The sequence below is a fragment of the Siniperca chuatsi genome, linkage group LG6 (assembly GCF_020085105.1).
Source record: "Siniperca chuatsi isolate FFG_IHB_CAS linkage group LG6, ASM2008510v1, whole genome shotgun sequence".
Classification (NCBI taxonomy): Eukaryota; Metazoa; Chordata; class Actinopteri; order Centrarchiformes; family Sinipercidae; genus Siniperca; species Siniperca chuatsi.
This window is the reverse complement of record NC_058047.1, coordinates 20,364,233-20,388,391: the sequence shown is the minus strand read 5'-3', so window position 1 is coordinate 20,388,391 and position 24,159 is coordinate 20,364,233. Positions and strand designations below refer to the sequence as shown.

The 24,159-nt window shown below is 43.7% G+C and overlaps 1 protein-coding gene across 4 annotated transcripts; it reads right to left on the bottom strand.

Annotated features, from left to right (window-relative positions):
• Positions 1–740: 740 nt before the first annotated feature.
• Positions 741–23,615, bottom strand: zbtb7a (zinc finger and BTB domain containing 7a). Of its 4 annotated transcripts, none has more exons than XM_044199413.1 (4): positions 23,460–23,615; positions 12,878–13,441; positions 10,993–11,894; positions 741–8,885 (listed from the first exon to the last, which is right to left on the bottom strand). In XM_044199413.1, exons 2-4 carry the CDS (start codon positions 13,361–13,363, stop codon positions 8,450–8,452), a joined length of 1,824 nt encoding a protein of 607 aa, XP_044055348.1. In that variant the 5' UTR covers positions 13,364–13,441; positions 23,460–23,615; the 3' UTR covers positions 741–8,449. The 4 variants fall into 4 exon arrangements, with proteins under 4 accessions (XP_044055348.1, XP_044055349.1, XP_044055347.1 ...); XM_044199414.1 differs by lacking the exon at positions 23,460–23,615 and adding an exon at positions 22,266–22,458; XM_044199412.1 differs by lacking the exon at positions 23,460–23,615 and adding an exon at positions 16,599–16,995.
• Positions 23,616–24,159: the final 544 nt, after the last annotated feature.

Genomic DNA, 24,159 nt, shown 5'->3' with positions numbered 1-24,159 from the left:
TATTAGTGGAGCATTATAAAATGTGTGTGTGTGTAGCCAGGGCCCGAGGACTGCAGCAATGTGTGGGCTGTTGGGGTGGGGTTAATGAGCTGTTCTATGACCTCTGTCACCCCACAGGATCGCCTCAGGGAGACAGACCGAGACAAACAGGAAGACAGGGTGACAACAAGCCCATGGTTGCAGTCTGCCGCTGGACTTCTGGGACAATTCAGACTTAAAAACACTATAGGTGGCCTAACCTCGATAGATATGTCCTCAAACAAGACCTTAGCCGCTATTTGTAAATATCCTTCGGAACCAAACTAGTTTACTATACTACTCTTGATGTATGTCAGGCCAAAACACATTGTGTCTGCGCCATATATGGTGGTGCTTTATTTGTAATGTATAATTTGAATGTTAGCATGACGGTGTGTGTGTCCATGTTTATACATCGGACAAAATGTAGATACTAATTTGAACTGTGCTGTCCTGGTCAGTAAAGAGGGTGCGTGAGCGAGAAAAAGAATGAATGCAAGAGAGAGAGAGGGACACACACAGCAATGACGTGCTGCTGCACTATGAGGGTCACTGCATCCTCAAATGATAACAGTGATATTACTGCCACCTTCTGGTTGCAGGAGAGAACTGACTTGTCCTAAGAGGTTGCATTATGTACAGTACATAAAGAAAGCAATATAACAAACAGATGTATTATGTTTGATAAGTTAGAATAAGAGACAAAATTATCCACACCAAACTTTGCAACCATTGTTTTTAATAGAAAGATTTTATATTCTTTAAACCAGACAACCAGATGCCAGACATTTTTGGATATATTAAAAAAAAGAAGAACAGAACAAAAAAAAATGACACAAAATGGAATTATATGGTTTAGACTGTGGATTTAGTGGTCTCATATACAATACAATTTCTTTTCATCGCCAAAAAGTGCAAATTCTCCAAAAATCACCTATTCCCCCCGCAGCTTCCAACAGATATGGACTGACAGACTGCTACGCTAAGAAAGAAAAAAAACCTTTGTGAAGAGAAAAGGGTTATTTAAAAAGTAAATCCACATTAAATCGCATAGGGAAGGAAACAGCTGCTACACTCTGTGGGTTAAAACGTTTGATGACGTTGCACTTTCTGATCAACTCCATTGAATTAGTGATGTCACAGCAGCTATTCTACCTTTGCGTTACACTTGTTGTGATGCTCAGAGTGGGGTGTGGTCAGATGTGCAACAAGGATGAACGTTTCAACACACAGAGAGTTGAGCAACAGTTTTCTGCCTCATGTGACTTGGTGTGTGTTTACAATTTATGTCCAGGTTTGAGAATTGGGACATATTCTGCCATTTTAAATGTACATCAGAAAATCATAATCACAGTTACAAATCAATCTATCATAAATAGTAGCCTATTTCTTTCTCCCAAGTTAAACCATTTACTGGACTATGGATTTATTGAATGTTTATTATGATCAATATTACTCTTTCCACTCTACTGCAATAATCTTGATTTGACATAGATGTTAAGGCCCAAAAAAATTTCTGTACTGATTTGCAAAAGTGCATGATGGTCATTTGGCCATTTCATCTGTCTTTCATAATCATTTAAGCTCTATATGGATACCAGATCCAGCCTTTAACTACACAGACAGGGCGTTATTGCAGACAAAGAGATTCTGCAGTGGATACAACACTGCATGTTTAACATTCAGCACAGCTAGCCTTCTCAGAAAGCTTTGCAACTGTTATACAGGTTTCTTTTTCAAGAAAAGGAGTCTCCCAAAATGAGATCAAATGACATTTCTCCCAACAAAATCTGAGACAGTAAGCAGAGAGCAGGTAGGGGGAGACCTGTCCTTTAACCCCTCTACCTTTGTGTGACTATGCAATAAGCTGCATATAACAGGTATGGTGGTAGTATAACAGAGATGTGTTTGTTTATGTCCAGATGAGGTGGCAGCTCCAACCACCTTCAATCCAAATATTCAAGTTTTTTCTTTTTTTTTTCTTTTTCATCGTATCGTTTTGTGTTTTTTTTTTTTTTTTTTTGCATTTAAATAATCATCTGCACTGAGAAAACAAAAAAAAAAACATCAACAGGAACAACAAAATCAAACAATAGTGATAACAATAAAATAAAAGCACACAAAATTCAGGATGGCCTTTCGCAAAGTGCTTTTGTTACAATCGCAGAAGCTGAAAAAAGGCAGTTGGATAGCGGAACACTGGGGGCCTTTTGAACTTACTGTCTACATGTCTGTCTGTCACACAGTAGAGGGATAGTGAGGCTAGACGGATTGACTGAAACAGCCAACTGCAAAATGTTGACCGATTCCTCCTGCCGTCTACAACTCACATCCTTTACACCTGCCAAAAACTCTGAAGTGGGAATCACAGTATGAAGTTATGGAATGTATCCTAAATTGGTTTAGGTGACTGAAAACTATAACTGTCTCTTCCTCCATACCTCATCCAATCCCCTCTCCCTCCTTTCTCTCCTGTTGATTCCCCTGCTGAGGGTGTGTGATCTTTGATCAAAGGCCAGTCGGCAGCAAAGCTGTAGACTCTGAGTCCGGAGAGAGGGAGAGCGATGGGAGAAGAAAGTAAGAGAACATACCCCCCCTATGCTTTTCCACACCCATCTCCTTTAAAAAATGTTACAGTCTGACTAATAAGACTGAATCTCCAGTGGCTTCCTTCCCTCCAACAAACAATTCACTGGATCAATATTAGATAGAGAAATAGGCTGGTCACAGCCACTTTACAATGAGGGAACTGTTCCTGCTTTTATCTTTCTGGGAACTATTATGTTAAATATTGGTATGAACAAGAAAGGAAAAGACAGAGAAGTAACTCGGAGGGTGATGAGACATACCATAAACTTAGCAGACATTAAAATCCAATGCATAGCAGTGTATTTTCCACCTGAGTAGTACTGACATAGAGACAAGAGAGATCAGCAACATTCTCCTTGTTGCAGTTCCCCAATGTGAAATCTGTGGTGACCTCCTTTGTATTACAATTCTTATCATATTGTGGCCATGCAATTCCTACCAGCTTAGAGGACCAACACTGAACCATTGCTCAGCAAATAAGTCCATCACCTGGGTTTTCTAACCTCATCCCTGAAAACAACATCCAGCCTTCCCCTACCACCCGTATTTAATCCTCATCCCTGTATGCCAACCTTTCTATCCCCACAGACTGAGAAAGACTCCAAGTGCAAACTGTCCCCACTTGGCTGAGAGCAGCCAACAATCAGCAGCCTGCCTCTCTGAAGGACCCAGGGCTGTCTGTGTAAGTGCCAGAGCCACGCTGCGCATAGTGCCGTACTGCATATGCTGCGCTCAGCTTGCTGTGCATCAAGAGCCTGATGGAAAACACAAAAAAATCAGGTGTGCAGGAAAATGACGAAGCAAAGCAAATAGCCCCCCGTCCGCCAACATAAATCTCGATATTAACAGTCAACCCGTCCTGCTTCATTGGATTATTTACAGTTACAATTGTTATCATAGTTGTTGGTCGTCTTTGTTTTATGGCCTTCTCAGATTCACCAAAAATCTTTGATAACAGCATAGGAAAAAACACATATCAAGGTCAATTTGGAAAAACACTGCAAGTGTTCTGAGACTGTCTCAGTGTAGCCTGTGTCAGAGTAACCTTGGTCTGGGGCTGAGGCTGGGGACACACCAGTTGTGGATCCATAGAGGCTGACAGAGACACAGTTCTGAAGTAGTGGCTAGTACAGAGACATTATTCTAAATTCATTCAAGTAAAGCTTGTACCAAGTACCAATCAGCTTTTACAATTTAGATTAATTAATTTAAAAAGTGTCTATGGTAAAAAAAAAAATAATAAAAAAGAAGTTGTGAGTTTTGTCAGTCCTTGTCCACGTAAGGCACACTGTGGCCCTTGATGTTTGCATTGTCCACCTGGTGGGAGTGAGCCTCAGCCCCACACTGCACAATACAACTGTCTGGAAACATAAAAACAACAAGCTTAGTGCTGTTCAGACAAGGCCACAAAGTCCCAGTCTGCTTCAACTAGAGAACATTTCAGTTCAACCTTTTCAGAAAGTAAACTGAAATCATCAAAATAACAGTGTTTAACAGTAACAATATTTTTCATTATCATTTCATTTCATTATTCATCAGTTGACAACATGAGACAAATGTTGATAAAATCCCATCTCTGAAATTTAAAAAGAATTGGATGCAATATCTCTGGCACCTGCACACTGTACATCCCAGCCATCAGATCAGGACAAACGCAAATGTTTCGAATGTTTTCGGAGAGGCTTTGCTACTTAGTGCCTAAATGTTGTATATTTGGAACATTTCTTAATATAAAGAGCAAATATGATTTGCTGTTATCACACCATTTCTAGTTTCCATCTAAAGTTACATCCAGAATCTCTTTTTAAGAGCCTTCAGACTTAACAATAAAACTCTATTAATCCAACATTAGATTGGTAGCTTAAAATGTCCAATGACTTGAATGCAAGCCATTTTTTCTCCTTTGGTATTTGTTGTTGTTGGACGTCTGTATATTTCTTAATATACTGTACATGATTACTTCTATGGAGGGGTTGGATGGACTCTTAATGAGACCATTGAGTATTAACCACACTGCTCTGTGCTCATGGAAACTCGCAGGCCTTTCTGAGGTCTCCTGCCCTTCTCCCATAAGCAGGACAAGGACATTTAACATTAGTGCAAACTTTTGCTCTCTCAGCTAAAGCACCATTTCCAGTGCTATCAGGCTTTATATCCATAACCCCACCCAAGCACCCATTTACCCCACCCTCCTGGCACAGCAACCCAAAACCATGACCCCAACCTACACACACACACACACACACACACACACACACGCGCGCGCACGCATACTCACACGCACAGCCACATAAAATTGTTTGAAAAAAAAAATAGCTGTAGCACAACACGTTATTTTAAGAAAAAAAACAAGTGTAGACAGACAGAAAAAAACTATACATCCTTAAACCTCTGATTCTATTCTCCAAAAGGATACAAAGAGCGAGAGAAAGCAAACTCAAGTAAATATCTGTATGATTCCACACACTTTTCTGCATATGTATTCAAGAGGAGGGCATCTGTGTGTGGCTTAGTCATGGAGGCCCAGTCTGGATAAATTATAGATATACTTTCACAATATCTCTAGTCTACAGCAGACTAAGATTGAGGGCAAAAAGCTTTGGTTAATCAACATAAGACTTTTGGGGAAATATTCAGGTCCAAAGACACATATGTTTAAGATGGCTCACAGGTCTCACTTCTGCCACACAAGCAGTCCATACCAAGTACCACAACATAAAGATCACAAACTAGGTAGACATACCCAGCTTACATCGGTCTGCCTATGGGAGTCAAACTCTGCATTAATAAACCCCATCTTTATCATAACAGAGAAGCTAAAATAGAAACTAAAACTCTGAAGACCTAGCCAGCCCCTGACAATGACCAACAAGGGTAAATGAAGAGTTATGCAAATCTGCACCAAGAGAGCTGTGAAGTAAACAAGCAACTGACCAATGAGTTGTTTAACAATATGGTATTTTTGCTTCTGTGGTACCGTGGACCTATTATGATGTATGTGCTTCCTCAGAGAACACGTATAATTATGAGAGTAGCTGGTGAACAGATGGGGTAGACATGAAGTTTGTTTATACAAGCTTGTCCTGAGACCCTCCAGCCTGCCAGCCAGCAAAACATGCTTGTGCACATGTATGAAAAAAATATGCACGCATACATACACACACACACACACACAGAGCCCTTTCTTCTTTGTCTGCCTGCTCCTTCTATCCCTTTCCTTTACATTAAGACATAAAGACAACTCTCTAGATTTATTTTAACAACTAACTTCAAGTGCAATCAGTTAAATGAATTAATTTAGTCTTTTTTAAGGTTACAAAATCCGACATGTTTGTATCTGAACCCACCCGGCGTCTCTTTTTTAGAAATCTGAACTCGTATATTTCTGGGGTTTTTTGGCAGCTTGTCGTCAAAACCTGAACAAAACCAGTGAAGGAGCTCAACTTCACCACCATGGACAGACAAAAGGACTGATCTCATTTGCAACTGGTTTGTTTCAAAGTACCCGTTTCGTTGACAAAAGTGCCCTCCTCATTAACAAAGTGCATTTATAACCTGCCTCTTTCCAATTAAGGTGCTGATAGTTGAATTACAGCACTACTGCAGAAATTATAAAGTTGGGTGGGGGGGTGCTCTAAATCACACGCTTGTTCTCTTCTGGACTCAAAGGCTCAATGTGCTAGTTTGGAAAATAACAGTGGATTTGGAGTACAATAACACAACTTGGATATTTTAAGACTAACAAATCCAGATGTATGGAGTCACTGACAATATTCAAACAGATATGTCAGCTCTGGTGTTTTCCCCCCTTCTCTACAGGATACCTGGACCCAGTGAGCGTGAGTGTGTGTGTGAGAGGCAGAGAAAGTGCATTGGGGCTGGCAGCTCAGGGTGCATGTTTGAACAGGCTGTGGCTGACTCACACAGTGATGATGTGGCCAGAGCGACCCTGGCTGCCACGCACACACATGTGCACAAACACACGTACATGTAAACACACTCACACACTAAACTGCCAGCACCAGGCGTCCTACCCACAGTAACACCAGGCTCTAATATAATAATATCCCCTCCAGGCTGGTTCGGGGGCATTAGAGGACTACAGAGGGAGAGAGGGAGAGAAAAGGCCTGATTTGATCCCCTCCTGCCTGGAAACGTGGCTGAGCTGGGGGAGATTATTTTTTGGAATGCAACAGACATTGTGAGATCCCCCTCCCCTTCCCTTGTTCCCCTCCCCCATCAACCAGCTGCAGTTGCGCTCCTATTTGGCCTCCCAACTTGGACAGGTATTTATTGCTCTCTTCATCATACAGGTTGCCTCACGGTTGTGTGGTCCCTAGGGCAAAAAGATTGGAATAAGCATGATACATAAACCTCCTCTCACTCCCTCCCTGACACCAGCCCACTTCCTTTAAATATACCTCTCTCTCGCTCTGCTGGATATCTTTAGTAAAGCTGTGCAAACAGAAAAAAAAGGTGCTCATCTATCTCTTCTTCGTACTCTTTGTCACTCTCTCACTTGGGCTCCCTGTCATTCCTTTAACCTGCGGTTGGTTAAATGCTACCCGCGCCTTGTCACACAAGGACAGATTCCGAAAAACTGCACAAAGTTAAGCACATTCATTCATTCGACCCCCTCATACTTTGGGCAGGAACTCTACATGTCAAGTGTTAAGTTTAGGACAAATGGGTGACTCAATGTTTTTTTTTTCATCAAACATTCATACAGTTTGTTTTGTTCACTCACAAGCTTCACTCTGTGAGAAATATGACATCAAGCCTAAGAGGAAAAACCCGATTGGTAAGTACACCTCAGCCTTAAGAGGGAACCAATGTCATATCACCACCTGCTGTATATACATGTATACAATTATAAAGTGTCAAGTACCCGAAGCAGTCAACAAAAAGGAACAACAACAAAATTAAGACAAAATCAAAAGGGAAAAGAGAAATGCTGAAATTGCAGGGTTATGAGGGATCAGAGGCAACGTAGTCAAGCCAACAGATACATTGACAATGGTAGTGCTTTAAAAACACAAACCCTCCACCCCTCATATTCCCTAGTCCTGCAATTGACGAGCCCCCATTAAAGTGGATTTGACTCAACATCAATGTGTTTTTCAATAAGACAATCCATAGATTCTTAAAATGCATTTTATAGAGAAAGTAACACTTCAATCAAACCCTTGTCTGATTCTTTCTGGAACATTTAGAGAGAAAAAACTGTTGCATCAAAATTGTGGTGAGTTTTCCTTGCATATGCCATATTGTGGCAATGTTGTTTCTATGGTAACTGTACATTTCAGACCTGCAAAAGAATAGAAAAAGAGTTGTTTTCACTGGGAGGATTTGTCCTCGCTTCACCCGTACAGCAGCCAGAAGGTGCTTGATAGACACCTTGCTTAGAGCTTGAAGGCTGTGAGGACAAAACCAATAAAAATCTAAATCAACTGCATAGTTGCTCAGAATTTCTTTGTATCTATCATACATTTGCCTAAGCACATATGCCAATGTATAAAACCCCTAATATTATAAAGAAAGAAATGGCCCAGAAAGTGGACGTCATGGGTGCATGATTTGAAGCGTTCTTTGCTCTTCAACAGATAAACTGACTCAAGTGCTTGCATGTCTACTCCATTTCCTAAAGTAAAAGGAGAAAGAAATATAAAGATTAGATTTTTGTGACACCCTGATTTGGTTTATAGAGGAATAGTTAGTTGTTTTGTTTTTGTTTTTTTAAAAGTTTGCCTTTGTGTGTTTTTTCTCTCTGTTCACTGGCCTGTCTCACAGGCGGTGCAGAGTGACTATGGTGTCCAGCAGTGTCCTTGTCGCCCCTGCTGCTTCAGGGCCCTGCCTCCCCTGCTAACTCCTGCAGCTGAGGACTGTGTGCATGGGCTTCAGCAGCCCCCTCCACCTCTGCCGCTGATGATGCCTCCGAGCGCCGCCGTCCCCTCATGGTACGAGACCCAGGGCCCGTGTCGGAGCTGGGGTTCAGCAGGCCCAGGGGAGCATCAAGGAGCCCTGGCTCTCGCACCCGAGGCTTTCGGCCGCGACGAGAGGGGATGCCGTTGCAGCCGTCCTTCTTGAGGTGGCGGTGCAGGTGATCAGAGCGCACAAAAGTCTTAAAGCAGCTTGAGCACTGATAGGGGCGCAGGCCGGTGTGTACACGCATGTGGTTCTTCAGGTCGTAGTTGTGAGCAAAGGCGGCTCCACATTGCGTACACAGGTAAGGCTTCTCTCCTGTATGTTTCCGCATATGAACCTTGAGCTTGTCCTGCCTGGGAGGGAGACAATATCACATCAGTATACACAAAAAAAAATATTCTAATGCACAAGAGAATCAGCTCACACCCATTTGAATATACTCAGTGCACACAGCCAGCTTCAGGTTTTCTTTTCAGTCTTAGTTACTAATAATGTAATATAAAGTACAAATACTTAACCTATATTATTACTCTCTATTATTATTCTCACATGTACAGTGGTCAGCTTAATATGCTTTGGATGGTTTTATTTCCTATTAAACAACCATCTCATCTTTTGGATCTCTTCCAGTAGGATTATTCTGTGAGGGCAATTGGGTCATCTGAGGAGAAGCCATAAACTTTGCATCTTTATCTGTGTAATTGCACACAATAGCATAACTGTAGACTGACGAGAGAGCTCAATGGTCACTGTGTTAGTTGGCATTTTTACGATTTCTGTTCACTTTTCTTTGAGGATGACACCATAACAATTGACAGACCCCAGTGCATGTGTTTTGTGAATAGAAAATTAATTTGAGAATCATTCTGAAAAAAACTTGACATTCACTGTTGAGTAGTACTGAAATATAGAAGAGTCTGTAAAACGTTAGTTTACAGAACCCTAGTTCTATCCCCACAAGCCGTAATTTGATTGAATTTTGTAAAAGAGTATGTGTCACTTCTAAGTAAATGAAATAGCTGATTTGGAAGACTTACTTTCCAATAATGCGTTAGTTATACAACAATTACACTCTAGTAAAAACAAGACCAAATCTAACGTCATCTCATGACATCCTGAAACATTTTTTACTTTACTGACACACCACCCACTAAACTTTATCAGGCTGCCTTGGCCTTCCTCTGACTCTTGTCGCGCCCCCCCCCAGCCCTTACTATCTCTCTAGTTCCTGAGCTCTTTAATCGTCTAACCCTTCTACACCCAGAGCAGAGAGCTTCTAAACATCTAGGTAAGACAACTCTATTTGAACACACACACACAGACACACACACACACACACACGCGCGCACACACACACACCATGTAAGTGGATTAGCTGTCATATAAGCAAACAAATAAACCTACTGCAACCCTTACAGGTCTGTTCAAAATGGCACAAATATAAAAATTAACAAAGAAACATTTACATAGGTGAGGAGAAACACATGCGTGCTCACACATACACACCTTGGAACAAAGTGGCACACTGACAGCTGAATTATTTAAAGGACAGAGTGATTTATTACCGTGCGAGGCACACTCTTAACCCTGATCAAACAGGATTAAGATTACAATACTCCCCTTCCCACTGCCGGTCAAATTCAGCTAGAAGGCAAATTCAGATTGGTCTTCCCTACCTGCCATGCCACCAGAGGTTCTGGGTATTTCTAGCCTACTGTGTCTATTTCCAGCACAAGTCAACTGATTAATTAATTAAAGGAATGATTTCAAGGAAAAGGCAGGACTCCTAAATACGGGGAAACCATGTGCACTCAAGTCTCTTGCTGTAGACTAGCCATATTTATCTGAGCGGCACATGGCAGATTTCATTAGAGAGGTAGGAGTGACACACAGAGAGGAGGGAGGTGGTATAACTACTCTGCCGTGGGCAATAATCAGCATAACCAGAGATCAAAAGTTCAAATTACTGCATTGGAGCACATAGAGCGTACCATACAGGGCCTGTAATCCCCCTCTATATCAGAACACAGCACTTTATAGCAGCCCTCCACTAGATAACACTACCATGGCACAGCCTTCTTTTATAGGACCCCTATGTTAAAATTACAGGACTTTGCTATGAAGGCTGTCACAATAAAACAGACCTTTATAACCATATGACCCCTCTCTCAGAGCTGGAATATTCCACGCCATTCTATGCCATTTTGATTAGCATTTGGCAACAATGTGACAATGAAAAATACCTGGTTAAGGATAGTCAGCCAGTCCATGATCAAGGTAAACATTTAGATTCACAAACTGCGCTGCCTCCTTAATGCAAAGCTAAGTTGGTTAGTGCTAATACTCCTGCTCTTGGCTTTGTTGTGTTTCCCACTGCTGGGCGGTTTGTCCACAGTGCCAAGAGTACCAAGACTATTAGTACATGTGACATGGGGTAGTCACTTCATTAATTGGGCTTACCTGGTAAAGCGCACTTTGCAGATGGCGCATTCATAGGGTTTCTCTCCTGTGTGCGTTCGGATGTGGCGGGGTAGCTTGCCTGCTCCTTGAATGACCTTGGAGCATATGGGGCATTTCTGGAAGGCCTTAGAGCGCATCTTCCTCTCTCCTCCACCTCCTCCTCCTCCACCCCCGCTGCCTCTCTCTCCAACCCCCCTCTCTCCTCCTCCTCCTACTCTCTCTTGGCCTGTTCTGCCCCGTGATAACCAGAGCGGTGGCACTCCCTGTGTCACAGCAGCAGAAGCTGTATCCTCATGCTGCGAGCTGTTAAAATAATTCAAGTAAAATTCCATGTCTGGGTCATCCCCATCTCCCTGTTCCTCCCCGGTTGTTCCACGCTCCTTCTGCTTCTCAATGGAGTCCATCATCTGCTGCAGGAGGGCACTGGCAGAACCCCTCTCCCTCGCCACCCCCTCCCTACCTCCATCCTCCACCTCTATCTCCTGCCCCAGCCTAGACTCAGAGGGAAGGTAGAAGTGCCCATTTTGGGATGGAGGGTAGTAAGACGACCCCAGGCTTGCTCCGTTCCCCTGCGCCGCTTCCCCGTCCTCATCTTCCTCTTCATCCTCATCCTCTTCCTCTGGCTCCTGTATTGGGGCCTGGGCCAAGGCGAGGGCCAGGGGGGAGTAGTACTCACCCGGGACAGCAGGAGCCCCATTGCTGGGGGCCCCCCCATTACCATGGTTAAAGTGCAGGTGTGTGGGCAGGTCCCTGAGCTCTGGCGTGCTGCAGCTGCTGCTCCAGTGCGCCCCTCTCTGGAAGTACTCCAGGTACTCCTGGGCCCGCACCCGGTTCCCCGGCTCCCTGCCTCCTCTGCCCTTGCCCTCCTCATCTTCATCTTCATCTCTTCGCTCACTGCCCGCCTAGTGAAACATGACGGGGAACAAAGAGAGTGAGTGAAGGAGAAATTTAAAGTCGGTGAAAGTTTGCACAAAAAAAGAAAGGGGAAGAGAAAGAGTGAGACAGAAGTACAGTAGCAAAGTAGAAAAGAAAAAAATATATTTAAAAAAAATCACATTCTATAAAGCACATTAGCTAAGGCTGACTAGGAAGACCTAACTTTAAGGTCTTTCAGCATGGGCAAACTACTGGGTATCCTGGATGCGAACCCAGGGGCTCAGTTTGCAAGTGAGCACATGCATGTGCAATGAGGAAATAAAAACTAATTGGGTTCTTTATGGGTTGTGAAGAGAAAAAACTTGCCTTGTATTTGCCACAAACTGCAATGTTACAGGTTCGGACCCTTTGAAATGAAACACCCAGAAGCCCATGAAGGTCTTTGACATGCCCTACATGATGTGATCATCACAGTAAAGCGAAGCTTTGATTTTCACATGATGTAGAGCATTATATATTCAGACACAGAATATCACAGCTACACTTGATTGTGCTGAAGTGTAGCTGTGATATGCTGTGTCTGTAGTCTGTGAAAGAGCATGCTGTCCTTCCACACACGCTATTGGCTCTGCATGAGTATGTGTTGAACTAACCCCAAGGCTGTGGATGTGTGTTTGGCATAGTGAGAGAGACTGATAAAGGCCATGATGTAAGCTTGACTATGCTGACTATTTAATGAAGTGGGTGGTATGATGACCAAACACCTCATTCCCCAAGTGGCTGAACCAACTATATTTTGAATGAATTATTACAGTTCCACAACAGATCTACTCAGCATGAACTATTCTATATATTAGATGGTCTGTGCTTTTCTATAAATTCATTCAACACTTACAATGGGTTGCTTATGGTGTCACTAACTCATTAAGGCAGGGCAGATCAAATCTTATCTCAAAGCTTAAATTGAACCTTAACACATGTCACTTCTAGTTCTATAATAGTCTCGTACCGGCGGGGAGAGCACTTTGGTATCCAGCAGGTGTGTACAGACATCCTGGACAGGTGGGATTTCCAGGAGACGTGCAGCGGCAAGGATGTCAGCCACACTGCTGTGACTGACTGTCAATGTGGCTGTGTAGGCAAAGTCCAGCAATGCTCCCAGAGCCTCCGCCGCCACAAAGTCGATGTTGTAGATGTTCTGTTGGTCAGCGGCGGCCCCTGAAGTGAAGAGCTTGTGGAAGTAAGAGCTGCAGGATGCCAAGACGGAGCGGTGAGCTGGGAACTCCCGGTCCTGGGTAACCAGGAGCACGTCACACAGAAGGCCACTGAGCCGCTGCTTGTTCAGGCTGCCAAGGATGTCTGCGCTGTGCTCAGGGAAAGGGATCCCCACGGGCCCTTCCTCTGCCTCTCCTGCCCCTCCTCTCCCTCCTCCACCACCGCTGCTCGCTGTTCCCCTGAGCCGCCTTCCGCCCCTCCCACCGGCTCCTGACGACATCTTCCACCAGCCTGCCGCCGAGCCGCCTAGCACAGCCCCCACCCGTGTATCCGTCCTGCCGTCTGTCCGTCTGCCTGTCTGAGGGGAGAAGAGTTGGACAGAGGGATGGGATAGAGGGGAAAGACAAAGTAAAAGAAAATAATAGATCAGTTCTTGACATTCTTTATGTGGATAAAGATAGAGAGGAATATTGATTAATTGATTCACCACAGTCAGAAATATACACCACAATGCTTCAGAACACAACCCAGCACACACAAAACGTTCATGGAGGACACAGTTGAAAAATCTTTAGTACAAGGGATTAGTTCACAGTTCATAACATACAAGGGGTAGGCAAAATACACAGACAAAGTTGGGTCATATCAGGTTGCGTGCCAATTAGCATTGTTATCAGCTATAAAACAGATTTGGTAATCAGCATTATGATATATGAGCTTTAAAAGCAAGATGTGACAACTCATAAAAAAAGACTGCAAAATTACATAATATGTCAAAACTCTGTCTCAAAAATCATGGCAACATCTAGCAAACACAGACAAACTGCAACAACAATGAGAAATGGCTATAACAAGTTGAAACTGTTGTACAATAGTATACATACATAGGTGGTTGATGAATACTGATAATTGGCCTGCAAACTAATATGACCCATTTAAAATTGGTGAAGTGTTTATATTATTTTTTTCTCTATCCTACCTACTGCATGCTTATGCTTCATCCAAGTAAACTGTGTACTGACCTTTTCCCTAAATAAAATCTAAAATGAGTCACTCTAACAAGTCATCTTTATTCATTAAAGGTGGGGTATTCGATTCTAATCCAATACATGTCTTTTTGTCAAATTCAGCAAACATCTCCTCACGGTACGCTAGCTGTCCGTTCCGTGTGTGCTCTGAAATAAAACTCCGGTGTTTGTACACAGCCCTGGCTTGTAAATGGGAAACAAAAAAAGTGGCTCGGACCGAGCCACACAACACTATTTCAGCCATGATTTGTTTGTCAGGTAACGTTAAATGACATGCCTGCAGACATTCAGCTTACTCTACAGTTTGCCAAGATATGATGATGTTGTGATGTTAGCTATAGTAGCAGGAGAGTTGTGAGTATCGCTGTCTGGATCTGATTTGCTGGCTCTGGGAAACCGTCTTGTCCTCCTTTTTCCCCATTACTTTCTGTGTCGCTGTTTCATGTAAATGTGTATTTTTATACCCAAGCTATCCATATCAAAATCCTTCACCATGATGTGTTTCTTACCCAAAAGCGATTAATTGAAGTTAAGAAAGTAATTTTGTGCTCTGTGAGTGCCTGACCTGAAACTGAACTTCACAGTGAAAGCTTTACATTTGCTGCATATGTTGAACGCTGTAAATAATCTTTTTTGTAAGGTGTAGCTCACATAAGGAGCACCAACAAGTGGCAAAAACAGCCAATTCCAACAATATATAAAGACTTAACAGCCTTAAGAAAGTGTCCCTGGAAAGAAGCCATACAGTGACACCACAGTGCTGAACATCACAACTGCTTGAAACTGGTTTTAAAGTAAACCTACTGGAAACAACAGGTATATTTACAGATTTACTACAGCATACAGCAGCACAAGTGTGACAATGTGCAATAAATTTGTTTATGATGGCACTGAATAAATAAGGGCTCACAACAATTTTGAATGCATTTGGCAGGCATTTTCCCTGCTTAAAAACCACGAGTGGAATGACTAAGTGACGATGTTTATGTACTATATATGTGCGTGGAGGTGGCTGGGTGCCTGTTTCCTTGTACGCATGCCTACATCTATGGGTGTGTGTGCATGCTCGTGCAAGAAACCAAGTAAGAGGTCGTGGAGGACAGATAGGCAGAGGGCAGTGGGGATCAGAGTGCATGCTGGGAGCTGGGCTGTGCAGCTTGTGCACTCTGTGTCAGTTAAGAGCTGGGGAGGAGAGCGAGGGAGGTGGAGGAAAAGGGGGGAGGGAGGGGAGCTGCCAGAGCAGACCCTGTGGAAAAACTCCACAGGAGGAGGAAGAGGACACGCAACAAGCTGCGAGGGAACAGTATTAAAAAGGGAGGTTGTCAATCCGGTCTGAGCTGGTTACCCCACCCTGTACTCTGTGCCAAGTTTCAGGAAAGGCTGTCCCCTCGCTCACGTGTGGGGGGAGATTAAAATGATCGACTGAAGCCTGCGCAGTGGGAGGGGGGTTTCAGCAGAACAAGCCATCCTCGATTTCTCTATTAACACACTCACACATGCAAATACTGTACCATCACAGAGACATCAATAACGCACGAAACACACACACACACACACATAAACACACATATAGGGCATCCACCCCCCTCCAATCCTCCCCCCCTTCTCCATCTGCCAGGGAGACCCAGCAGGGGGTGAGGCCAGGTTTGGTGGGGGGGTTGGGGATGCGTTGAGTGTGGTGTTGCTCTGTACAAGAGTGAGGCATTCAAATGACATTCCTTCAGATCAGCCCTCCTGGTATGTTTGTATGTTACACCACACCACCAAACCTGCCTAACCTGGCTGCCTCTCCTCTTTCTTACCTGTTCACCTGTGTTCACCTCTCCTTTTCTCTCCTCTGTCATGTTCTGTTCTCCTCTGTTAAAAGCAACGCCTATCTGTCTCCACACCTTGAGATCTGGCAACATGTTAGCTCTGCCTACAGGTGAGGTGTAAAGCCTTCAAACAAGATGTCTCTGGAGAGCCAGGCAGGAGAGGAGAGCACGTTTGTTCCAACTTATCATGATCCTCTAAAAAAGTCAATTATTGATGCTAGGTCAAAGACAAAGAGAGATGGTACAGGAGGGAGAGAGGAAGAGAGAGCGGAGTGAGATGAAGATGGAAGAAAGAACAAAAAAAAAAAGGGCAACCACATGGCTACCGGTCACGTCCTTCACAGGTGGAAACAGATCTCTGCGAGTCCATGCAGACCCTAGCCAACCTGTTTTTCTCTAACACTGACACACAGCACCTGTACTAGACCAGGCTTTGCTGCATGCTTGCGTAGCGTGTTATCCCCCATACATACACAGCTGACCCTGGGTCACGGCTTTGTGGGGTAAAGACGCTGAGCTGAGAGGAGATAAAACACACACACACAAACATGCGCACACGCAAACTCAATTCAGTGCCAAAGAAGCGCGGAAGGACTACTCTGCATGCAGGAGCCACCTGTCCCCGAATAACCAGTAAAGACCACAAAGAAAGAGGAAACACAGTGCAACAAACCTGATCCTGACACCTCCTCATGGCTTGAAACATTCCTTATCACTAATTCATGCCTGTGGGTGACAAGGCCCATGGCCCAGCACAAAGCAGCGCCGCAACTGTCCGTGTCCCTGGCGTTCCACTTCCAGGGAAGGGATCTTCTCTCAATGTTCAGTCCGTGAGCACCCAGGCCTGCTTTGCAAGTCAAACAACCGCCTTTACACAGTACCCACCCATCCCATCCCCACCCTCATCACGTCCATCTCATCCGTAACTTCCTTCTACCCCTTCCCAGATATCTACACACAGTAAGGACAGATATCAAAATTACGCAGAAATGATCAAAATTAAAGACAAAACAACCAGCAACTCTCTCCTGTAAAGCAGACCGTGTGCTGTTACTTCAGTTGACTGTGCTGTGTATGTTCTTAATATCTATGCCAAGGCAGTCACACCCAATTTGCTTGTCATTCACTGACGAACATGTTGACATCACACTGTAATTGTAGTTAGTAAAAGTGGTTTTATTTTGCCTGATATGTATCACCTATGGAAGGACTGCAGAATTTCCACCCTCAAAGTATCTCACACATACCAGTCATTCTTAAATATAAAAGAACAAACTGTTAACCCTGTGCAACACAGATGTTTGTTATATAGACAAGGAACTAAATAGCTTACTGGCACTTTTTAAGAGCAGTACACAAAAACAACGTTTTTAAGGTTTTACTGAACTTGAGTAAAGAATAAAGTAAAGATAATTACTATCAGACTATCAAAAAAAGTAACATCAGTTATTACAGTGGGTACTGCACTTAATATTTCCACTTTAGAGAACCTTTTGGTTTGACCACTGAATTTTAAAGCAAACATCCTCCATTTGGTCTCCTTTTATTCAAAACTTTCAGTTACTAGTTTCTTAAACTTTGGCATGCAAAAAGTGATTAGCTCATAAAAATAATGCACAATTCAAAACTAGTGAGCAACCCAACTTTAAGAGGGAGCAATCAGAGCAAACATAACTGAATCATTGATCCATTAAACCATAAATGTTAATGGAGCACAGATGGGCCACCTTTTAGTACTGAAATACAGAGCAGTTGTTAATTTTATAACAAACACTTTGTGAAGTGTTATTAGCTTATTGCTTTTACAAGAGAACAGTTCTATCGGGTTCAGGTGAAGACTTTGTACATTCAGTAGCTCACTTGCTATCAGAATAATTCATTTATTTTAACCACCACAAGTGACTGTATTAAGATTCGGGTGCAATAGAAATACAGTAGCAAAGCCAGGACTGAAAACAACAGAAAAATCTGGATATTAAACAACAAGTGGAAGAATTTGGTTGGCCCTTTGCTCTTGTCTATGCTTCCCTGGCCCTTTCTAAATTATTTCTCTTTCCTCCCCTGCCCTCATTTCACTGACTACCTCGCCTCTATGGCAAAAACCCTGCCCAGCCCGCCTTGTTGCAAGGGAATCACTTCACTCAGGTCAAGAAGGTTCAAGGCTGGACGAAGATAATGCAAGATAATAAGAATGGGGAGGGGGTGGCAGTTACTAGGAAAAGTGGATTTTGAGCAAGTGCCACAGCCAAGTGACTCACTGCTGCCAGTAGTGGAAGGAAACCTGATTGGTCATAGTGGGAGCGAAGCAGGAAGAGGGTAAGTGACTGATAAAACTGAAGTTGCGAGGGCTGGTCTAGGCCTGGCTGCTTTTGCTAGAAACTAACCAGGAAGTGCTGTCAAAACACAGACACAAAGCCAGTGAAAAGGTAGTGGGCGAGGCAGGGCGTTAAACTCACAAGCTCACTCATAACACCTGAGCGTATGGTGGCCTAGGAATCCGGCTCAGATGTCAATGATAAACTCAGAGAGATCTCATTCAGTTACCTGGTGTAACCTGCTTCAATAGAAGGAAAGGTAACCACCCACAAGTTGGGCAAAGTTTAATGTGAGGGAGCTAGCAGGGGGTTTTTATAATGTCGTTATAAAGGTCTATGTTTTGTGTTGCCAGATAGCAAAGGAACCGGAAAAGTGAAATCTGTAGCTCCTGCTAACTAGCTCTCACACTGTTCTAAATTTGTCTGTATTTTGTTTTCTTACTTGTTTGTATCAGTCAGACCCACTGTGTAACCACAGGATAGCAAATACAAAGAGTGCCCAGAAAAATAAAAAACCACATTGTAATTCAATCCAGTACGACAGCTGTGAATTACTACTTTTGAAAAACTTACATTTTTTAAATAGTTTTTTACACAATAACAGAAAGATGGTGATTCAATTCTTGAGTCTGTAGTTTGTGGTGTTGGATTACATTATACTCTAATACTTTCTCATATTTGCTCCTCCATATGTAAATGAAGCAGACAAAATATTAGAAACATTATAATAATATAATGCAGTTCAATGCCACTCCACTAAAAACTACAGCATCAGAAACTACAACAGAGTTGAGACAACATACAAACAACTAAAGTAGTATTCTCAGCAAGCACTGATCATTTCAAATCAGGTAGTATGTCATGTATGTCATTTTGTATAGCATTGTGCTGGTGTGTCTATTTTCATGGTCAACTGTGTACTGTCATTATCAAATAAATTCATTGATTCATTAATTTCATAATGTTAGTTTTTATTAAGTTAAGATTATTATATCAATGCTAACAAAAAATTGAAAATACAACACACTTTACTTTCATGCCAGTCAAAATATAGTCTTTTGGTGGATATTTTGTGATATCATGAGTCTTAAAACACGTCTTGGGACAATAGCCTTTCACAAGCTGCAATGTAATAAAACCACATCCACAGTCCTTTTAGCTTGAGTAACATGCTCTGACACTGCCATGCTGCCAACCAGGAAGTGTAACAAAATCTAACACATGGCTTCAGAAACAGCACTACACCCCAACACAGCATCTTCCAGCAGAACTCAAGCTGGCAAGTTGGTCAGTCTGCAGGCCCAACATGCCCTGGCTGCACCACTTTGTGCATGCGCAGCCCAACAGGGAACGAGGACTTCCTGTGAGTCTGTGGCAGGCTTGTAACAGAACCCGCTCTGTTATCAGATGACCAGCTCTCTGCTTGCTCGCTCTCTCTGTCCCTACTGTCTGACCCTCTCTCTCTCTCTCTCTCTCTCTCTCTCTCTCTCTCTCTCTCTCTCTCTCTCTCTCTCTCTCTCTCTCTCTCTCTCTCTCTCTCTCTCTCTCTCTCTCTCTCTCTCTCTCTCTCTCTCTCTCTCTCTCTCTCTCTCTCTCTCTCTCTCTCATCTGTCGCACTCATCTCATCATTGCTCCATCTCTGTTTCAGACTCTGTACTGCATAGTACCCACCACATCACCCACTTCCCCTTTCCACTGCTGAGGAGGCAAAGCAGCGCAGACCCACCCTCCCTCCTGTTTCTTGCTGTCCTTTTAAGCAACCCACCCATCTTTTCTCCCGTTTCATCCCAAACCAATTCACAAAATTAACATGCAGACTGTGTCAGATTGGTCACTTATCCCTTTCCTGATCAGTTGGCCTTTCTGCTTAATTAAAAGGAGGTTCTGGTACATCTGTACTGGTACATGTCTGTACTAGTGTTTAATATCAATATATATCACTATAAATTATACTCTTGACAAAAGCCTACCACCTTCAACTAATTAATGGTTTTTCAATATATTGAAAACGTAAAAACCTCAAATTAACATATCATCAAAAGACATCATCTAACTCCAAAAGTGTGAAAATTCAAGTCTAGCTTTACCCCCAAACTGAAAAACATCCCAGACTCTTCCTCTCCCACTCTAATTTGATCAGGTTGTGTTGGCCTCTCCATAATAAATGTCCCAGAAGAGAACAGAAGAAGCCCCTTTACTCCCCCTAGACTTCAGCACAACAACAGAAAAACAACAGAGAGGAGTCTGTCTATCTGCCTAGCTAGGCTGGAAGCTGTGGTATACTGAGCAGCTGACCAGGGGAACCAAACATTAGGGGGAAGTGAAGCTGCATTCACCAAGGAAGAATCAGATGAAAGTATTCAAACTGTAGAAAAACGTTTTAACTTACACAAACAAATATATAGAGATAGAATAGCAGCACAGTAATGATGCTGTTTGGTACACAACAACTCAGGTTTTGATTCCACCATATGGGCCACAATACATCATTTGACCACATAAACAAAACTCTGAACAAAGATAATGACTGTTACATGTAGTGCATTGTATACAGCCAACATTTCACTCTCAAACTGCCACGGCGACATCACGCAACCTGTCTTCTCAGTCTGTCTGAACCTGCTAGTTTCAGGCTAGAGTGGTGTAGGCACAAACATACAGGAATATCAAACTGTATTCAGCCTCACCGCCAAATTGATGGGTGGTGTCTTGGACCTGCCCACAGCCACTGAAGTCCCCTGCAATTCCCCTGGAGTCTATTGTTGGTAACACAGACGCACACGCATGCACTAACACACACTCACACACAAAAAGATATGCCGTCCTAGTTTAAACTCTTGCTGGAATTTACTTGAACTATACTTTTCTTCCATAGTGGTACCTAGGAAGTTGCATGGAGGGTAGCATCAGGACAATATTTAGTGTAACTAATATTTTCTGTGACATTGAACTGAATAAAAAATGCCATCAACCTTGTCTGCTGCCGCCTTCTTAGAGGCATTCCAAACACTTTCCCAGCATTTGGGCGTCTTCATGTACTGTGCTCTTCTTGTACCCTCTCCGTGCCCACACGTTTAAAAAACGGGTTCAACAAGTATGCAAAGCCAAAAAATATGCATCTGGTTATCGAGCAAGGCAGTCAGGGTTCCTGTGAAGTCTTTAAACCACGAGCCACAAACAAGCAGGACTTGACAGGCGAGATTAGAATCTGTTTTTAACAAGATGCTGGTGGACTGGTAGAAAAAGATGTCATGAGATTGACCATGTTGTGAGTAGCTGAGAAAAACATAAATCAGCAAGTACACAAGTTCTCCAGCATAGGGCACAAAGTTACCAGAAGCTTAAGTTTTACTTTAATATTGCATGGACTTAGCTGAGAAATCCAGTTGTCACAAGATGTGTCACATATTCTCCCCTTCAGCAAGAAGAGATGTTACTTCTGAGGTTTCTCAAATAAACTATTACCCAACACCCCACCTGTACTCTGTCAGCTATCAACATGGTCGCTCTGCCACAACATTTGGTGCAGTGTTTTTTGTGGAATTACTTTACTATAACACCCCTAAAGAAGCAGCAGTACAGGATGTGCAACTGTCTTCATCTTTTCACTGTACTAATAATAGCAGCAGTGCCATTTAATCACAGCAGTGGACAAAAACATTAAAACAATATTGTGCCTTAATAAGATGAAAACAACACTGATGCACAATGAGCTTCCATGCCCGTAGTTGAAAAGTTAGCCTCATATGAATGAAAACTTTATGACAAAAACTATTTCTCTGAGCAGTGTTCTGTGCAGCACCTTGCACTCAGCACTGACCTATTTGCCATCCCCTCCTTTATCTGCAAGTGGGTCAAGAACTCTGAACTCTATCAAGCCCCATCTCTCTCTCACTCTTCTTCACACACACACACACACACACAACACGCTATGGTATTTATTTCCTCTGCTCGCCTCTCTTCTCCTCTCAGTCACAGTCTAAAGACACAGTGTGTGTGTATGTGGATGTCTTTGGAGTGCTTACCAAATAGGCAGAAAATGTTTCCCGGGCCCTATCTGCCTCCCCTGCCTGCCGGCCAGCTCTGCTGCCTCCGTCTCTGGGCAGGGCTAGAGCTTTACCAGACAGGAAACTTGCGAGTGGCCCTAGTCATACAGGCAAGCCCTTGCCTGATCCCACACAAATAGACACCTACCCTAACCACCACCACTACCACCACCCCACCCCCCTCTGTTTTCAGCCCACAACTCGGCTCTGCATCCCCTGCTCTCATTGGCTTGACAGCTGCTCACTCACCACACCTCCTTGTCGGGATAGGCTGGCGGCTGTTCCCTTTCCTGGATGGCCAAGGGCAAGGCACTCTGGGATATAGAGTTCTGAAACCTCATGCGACCTGCTTTACAGCCCCCGCGGTGGACTACGAGTCCCAGCTCTCTCTGCCCTCACCACCCCCACTATCTCCAAGCCTGCTCTAACGTAAGCACTCAGGGCTGAATTATACACTACAGTATGTTGCTAGCAGGCTGCCAGGTATTAAAGTACAGACCAGCCATCAAACAGGGCCGAGCTTCGTATGAAAAAAACAAAAAATCATTTCAGCCTCAACTGTCAGAGCAGTAACCCAACATCAGAGGTGGATTCTTTCATCAGCTCACACTCTAGTGACATTTCAGACACACTTAAAACTCCTGACCTAAATTATGACTTATTCCTATTCCAAACAATCTAATGCCACTACAACATGCTCTGCGCGCACAGCACACAACTTGCCCCGCAATGAGCATTTCAATTGCCACTGTCCCGAAAAGTTGTTGCTATTGCTTATACCTTGTCCACTATAATTATTTTTGGTACCTCCTTCCCTCGCTCAGTACCCCCCACCCTCTCTCGAGAGCCCCCGCCCCCTCCTCCTTCTCTAAGTGCTTCCACCTGCCTAAAAAGTTAATGCCTTGAACACATCCTATAAACTTTATCTCAAGATTCCCCAGAGGTAAATAGCAGTACAGAGGAAGTACTTTAGGAGGATTAAAAAAAGAGGAACCTTGACTAGAGACTACTGCTGCGACCCACCTCTCCTCTCCGGCCAACCCCCCCACCCTGCTCTCCTTTCTGTCCCCCTCCCTCATTCCTCCCTCTCTCCTCTCCTCCTCTGCCCTGCTCCCCTCTGGTCGACAGGCCCAGGGCAGACAGCGGGGGGATGGCAGGGTGCCTTTAGCTCACCTGCGATGGCCGTGGTGAAGCTTGTTGTGGGTTAGCTCAGCCCTCTCCTCTCCTCCTCTCCCTCTCACTGTTGTGCAGCTTAAAGCCCCGTATGCGCTAACCAAGCAGCAGCAGATCAACTCTATTCCCTTCCTGGTTTCTGGAGGGCAAAGAGGTCCCTCCCTTTCTCTCTCTCTCTCTCTCTCTCACTAACTCTCTCTCCCTCTCTCTTAAAGAAACAGCAATCCCCCTCCGTCTCCTCACCCTCCTCCCTCTGCGAAGCAAAAGTAAAGTGGAAATTTCTTTGCGCTCAAAAGTGGACAGTTGTCAAAGTCATAAACTCAATCAGAGATGACACAAATCATTAACCCATGCCTTACCGCTCTGTGGTTTCACAGTGAATGTCAGCTAACATTTCCCTCTATGGACACTCAAATGTTTGGTTTAAGGGTAAATGAGCTGTAACTCTTGTCAATTCTCGCCCGCCTCATCTCTCACTACTCCTTTCCTTTTCTATGTGAGTCGAGTTGCACCCACCCATCCTATTGCCTGAGGTCATGGTGTCCCACCCCAAAAGCAAGTCTTGGCACATTCCAGCACATACAGTAGGGGCTGCCAGCAACCCCCTTGATGCACTTTCTGGCTTGGCCCAGTCTCTGTACATAATACCTGCCAAGCTCCAACAGGTGAGGCATCAGAGAAGACATTACTAAGTCGAAAA

Bases quoted from the DNA above. Each gene is read 5' to 3' on its own strand.
- zbtb7a (XM_044199411.1), bottom strand. From the start codon at position 16,018: ATGTTGCCAGATCTCAAGGTGTGGAGACAGATAGGCGTTGCTTTTAAC. The intron at 13,442-15,913 runs GTAAGAAAGAGG...TTCTCCCCTCAG, and splicing joins AGGTGAACACAGGTGAACAG to ACAGGCAGACGGACAGACGG. The intron at 11,895-12,877 runs GTACGAGACTAT...ATGTTTCACTAG, and splicing joins CCAAAGTGCTCTCCCCGCCG to GCGGGCAGTGAGCGAAGAGA.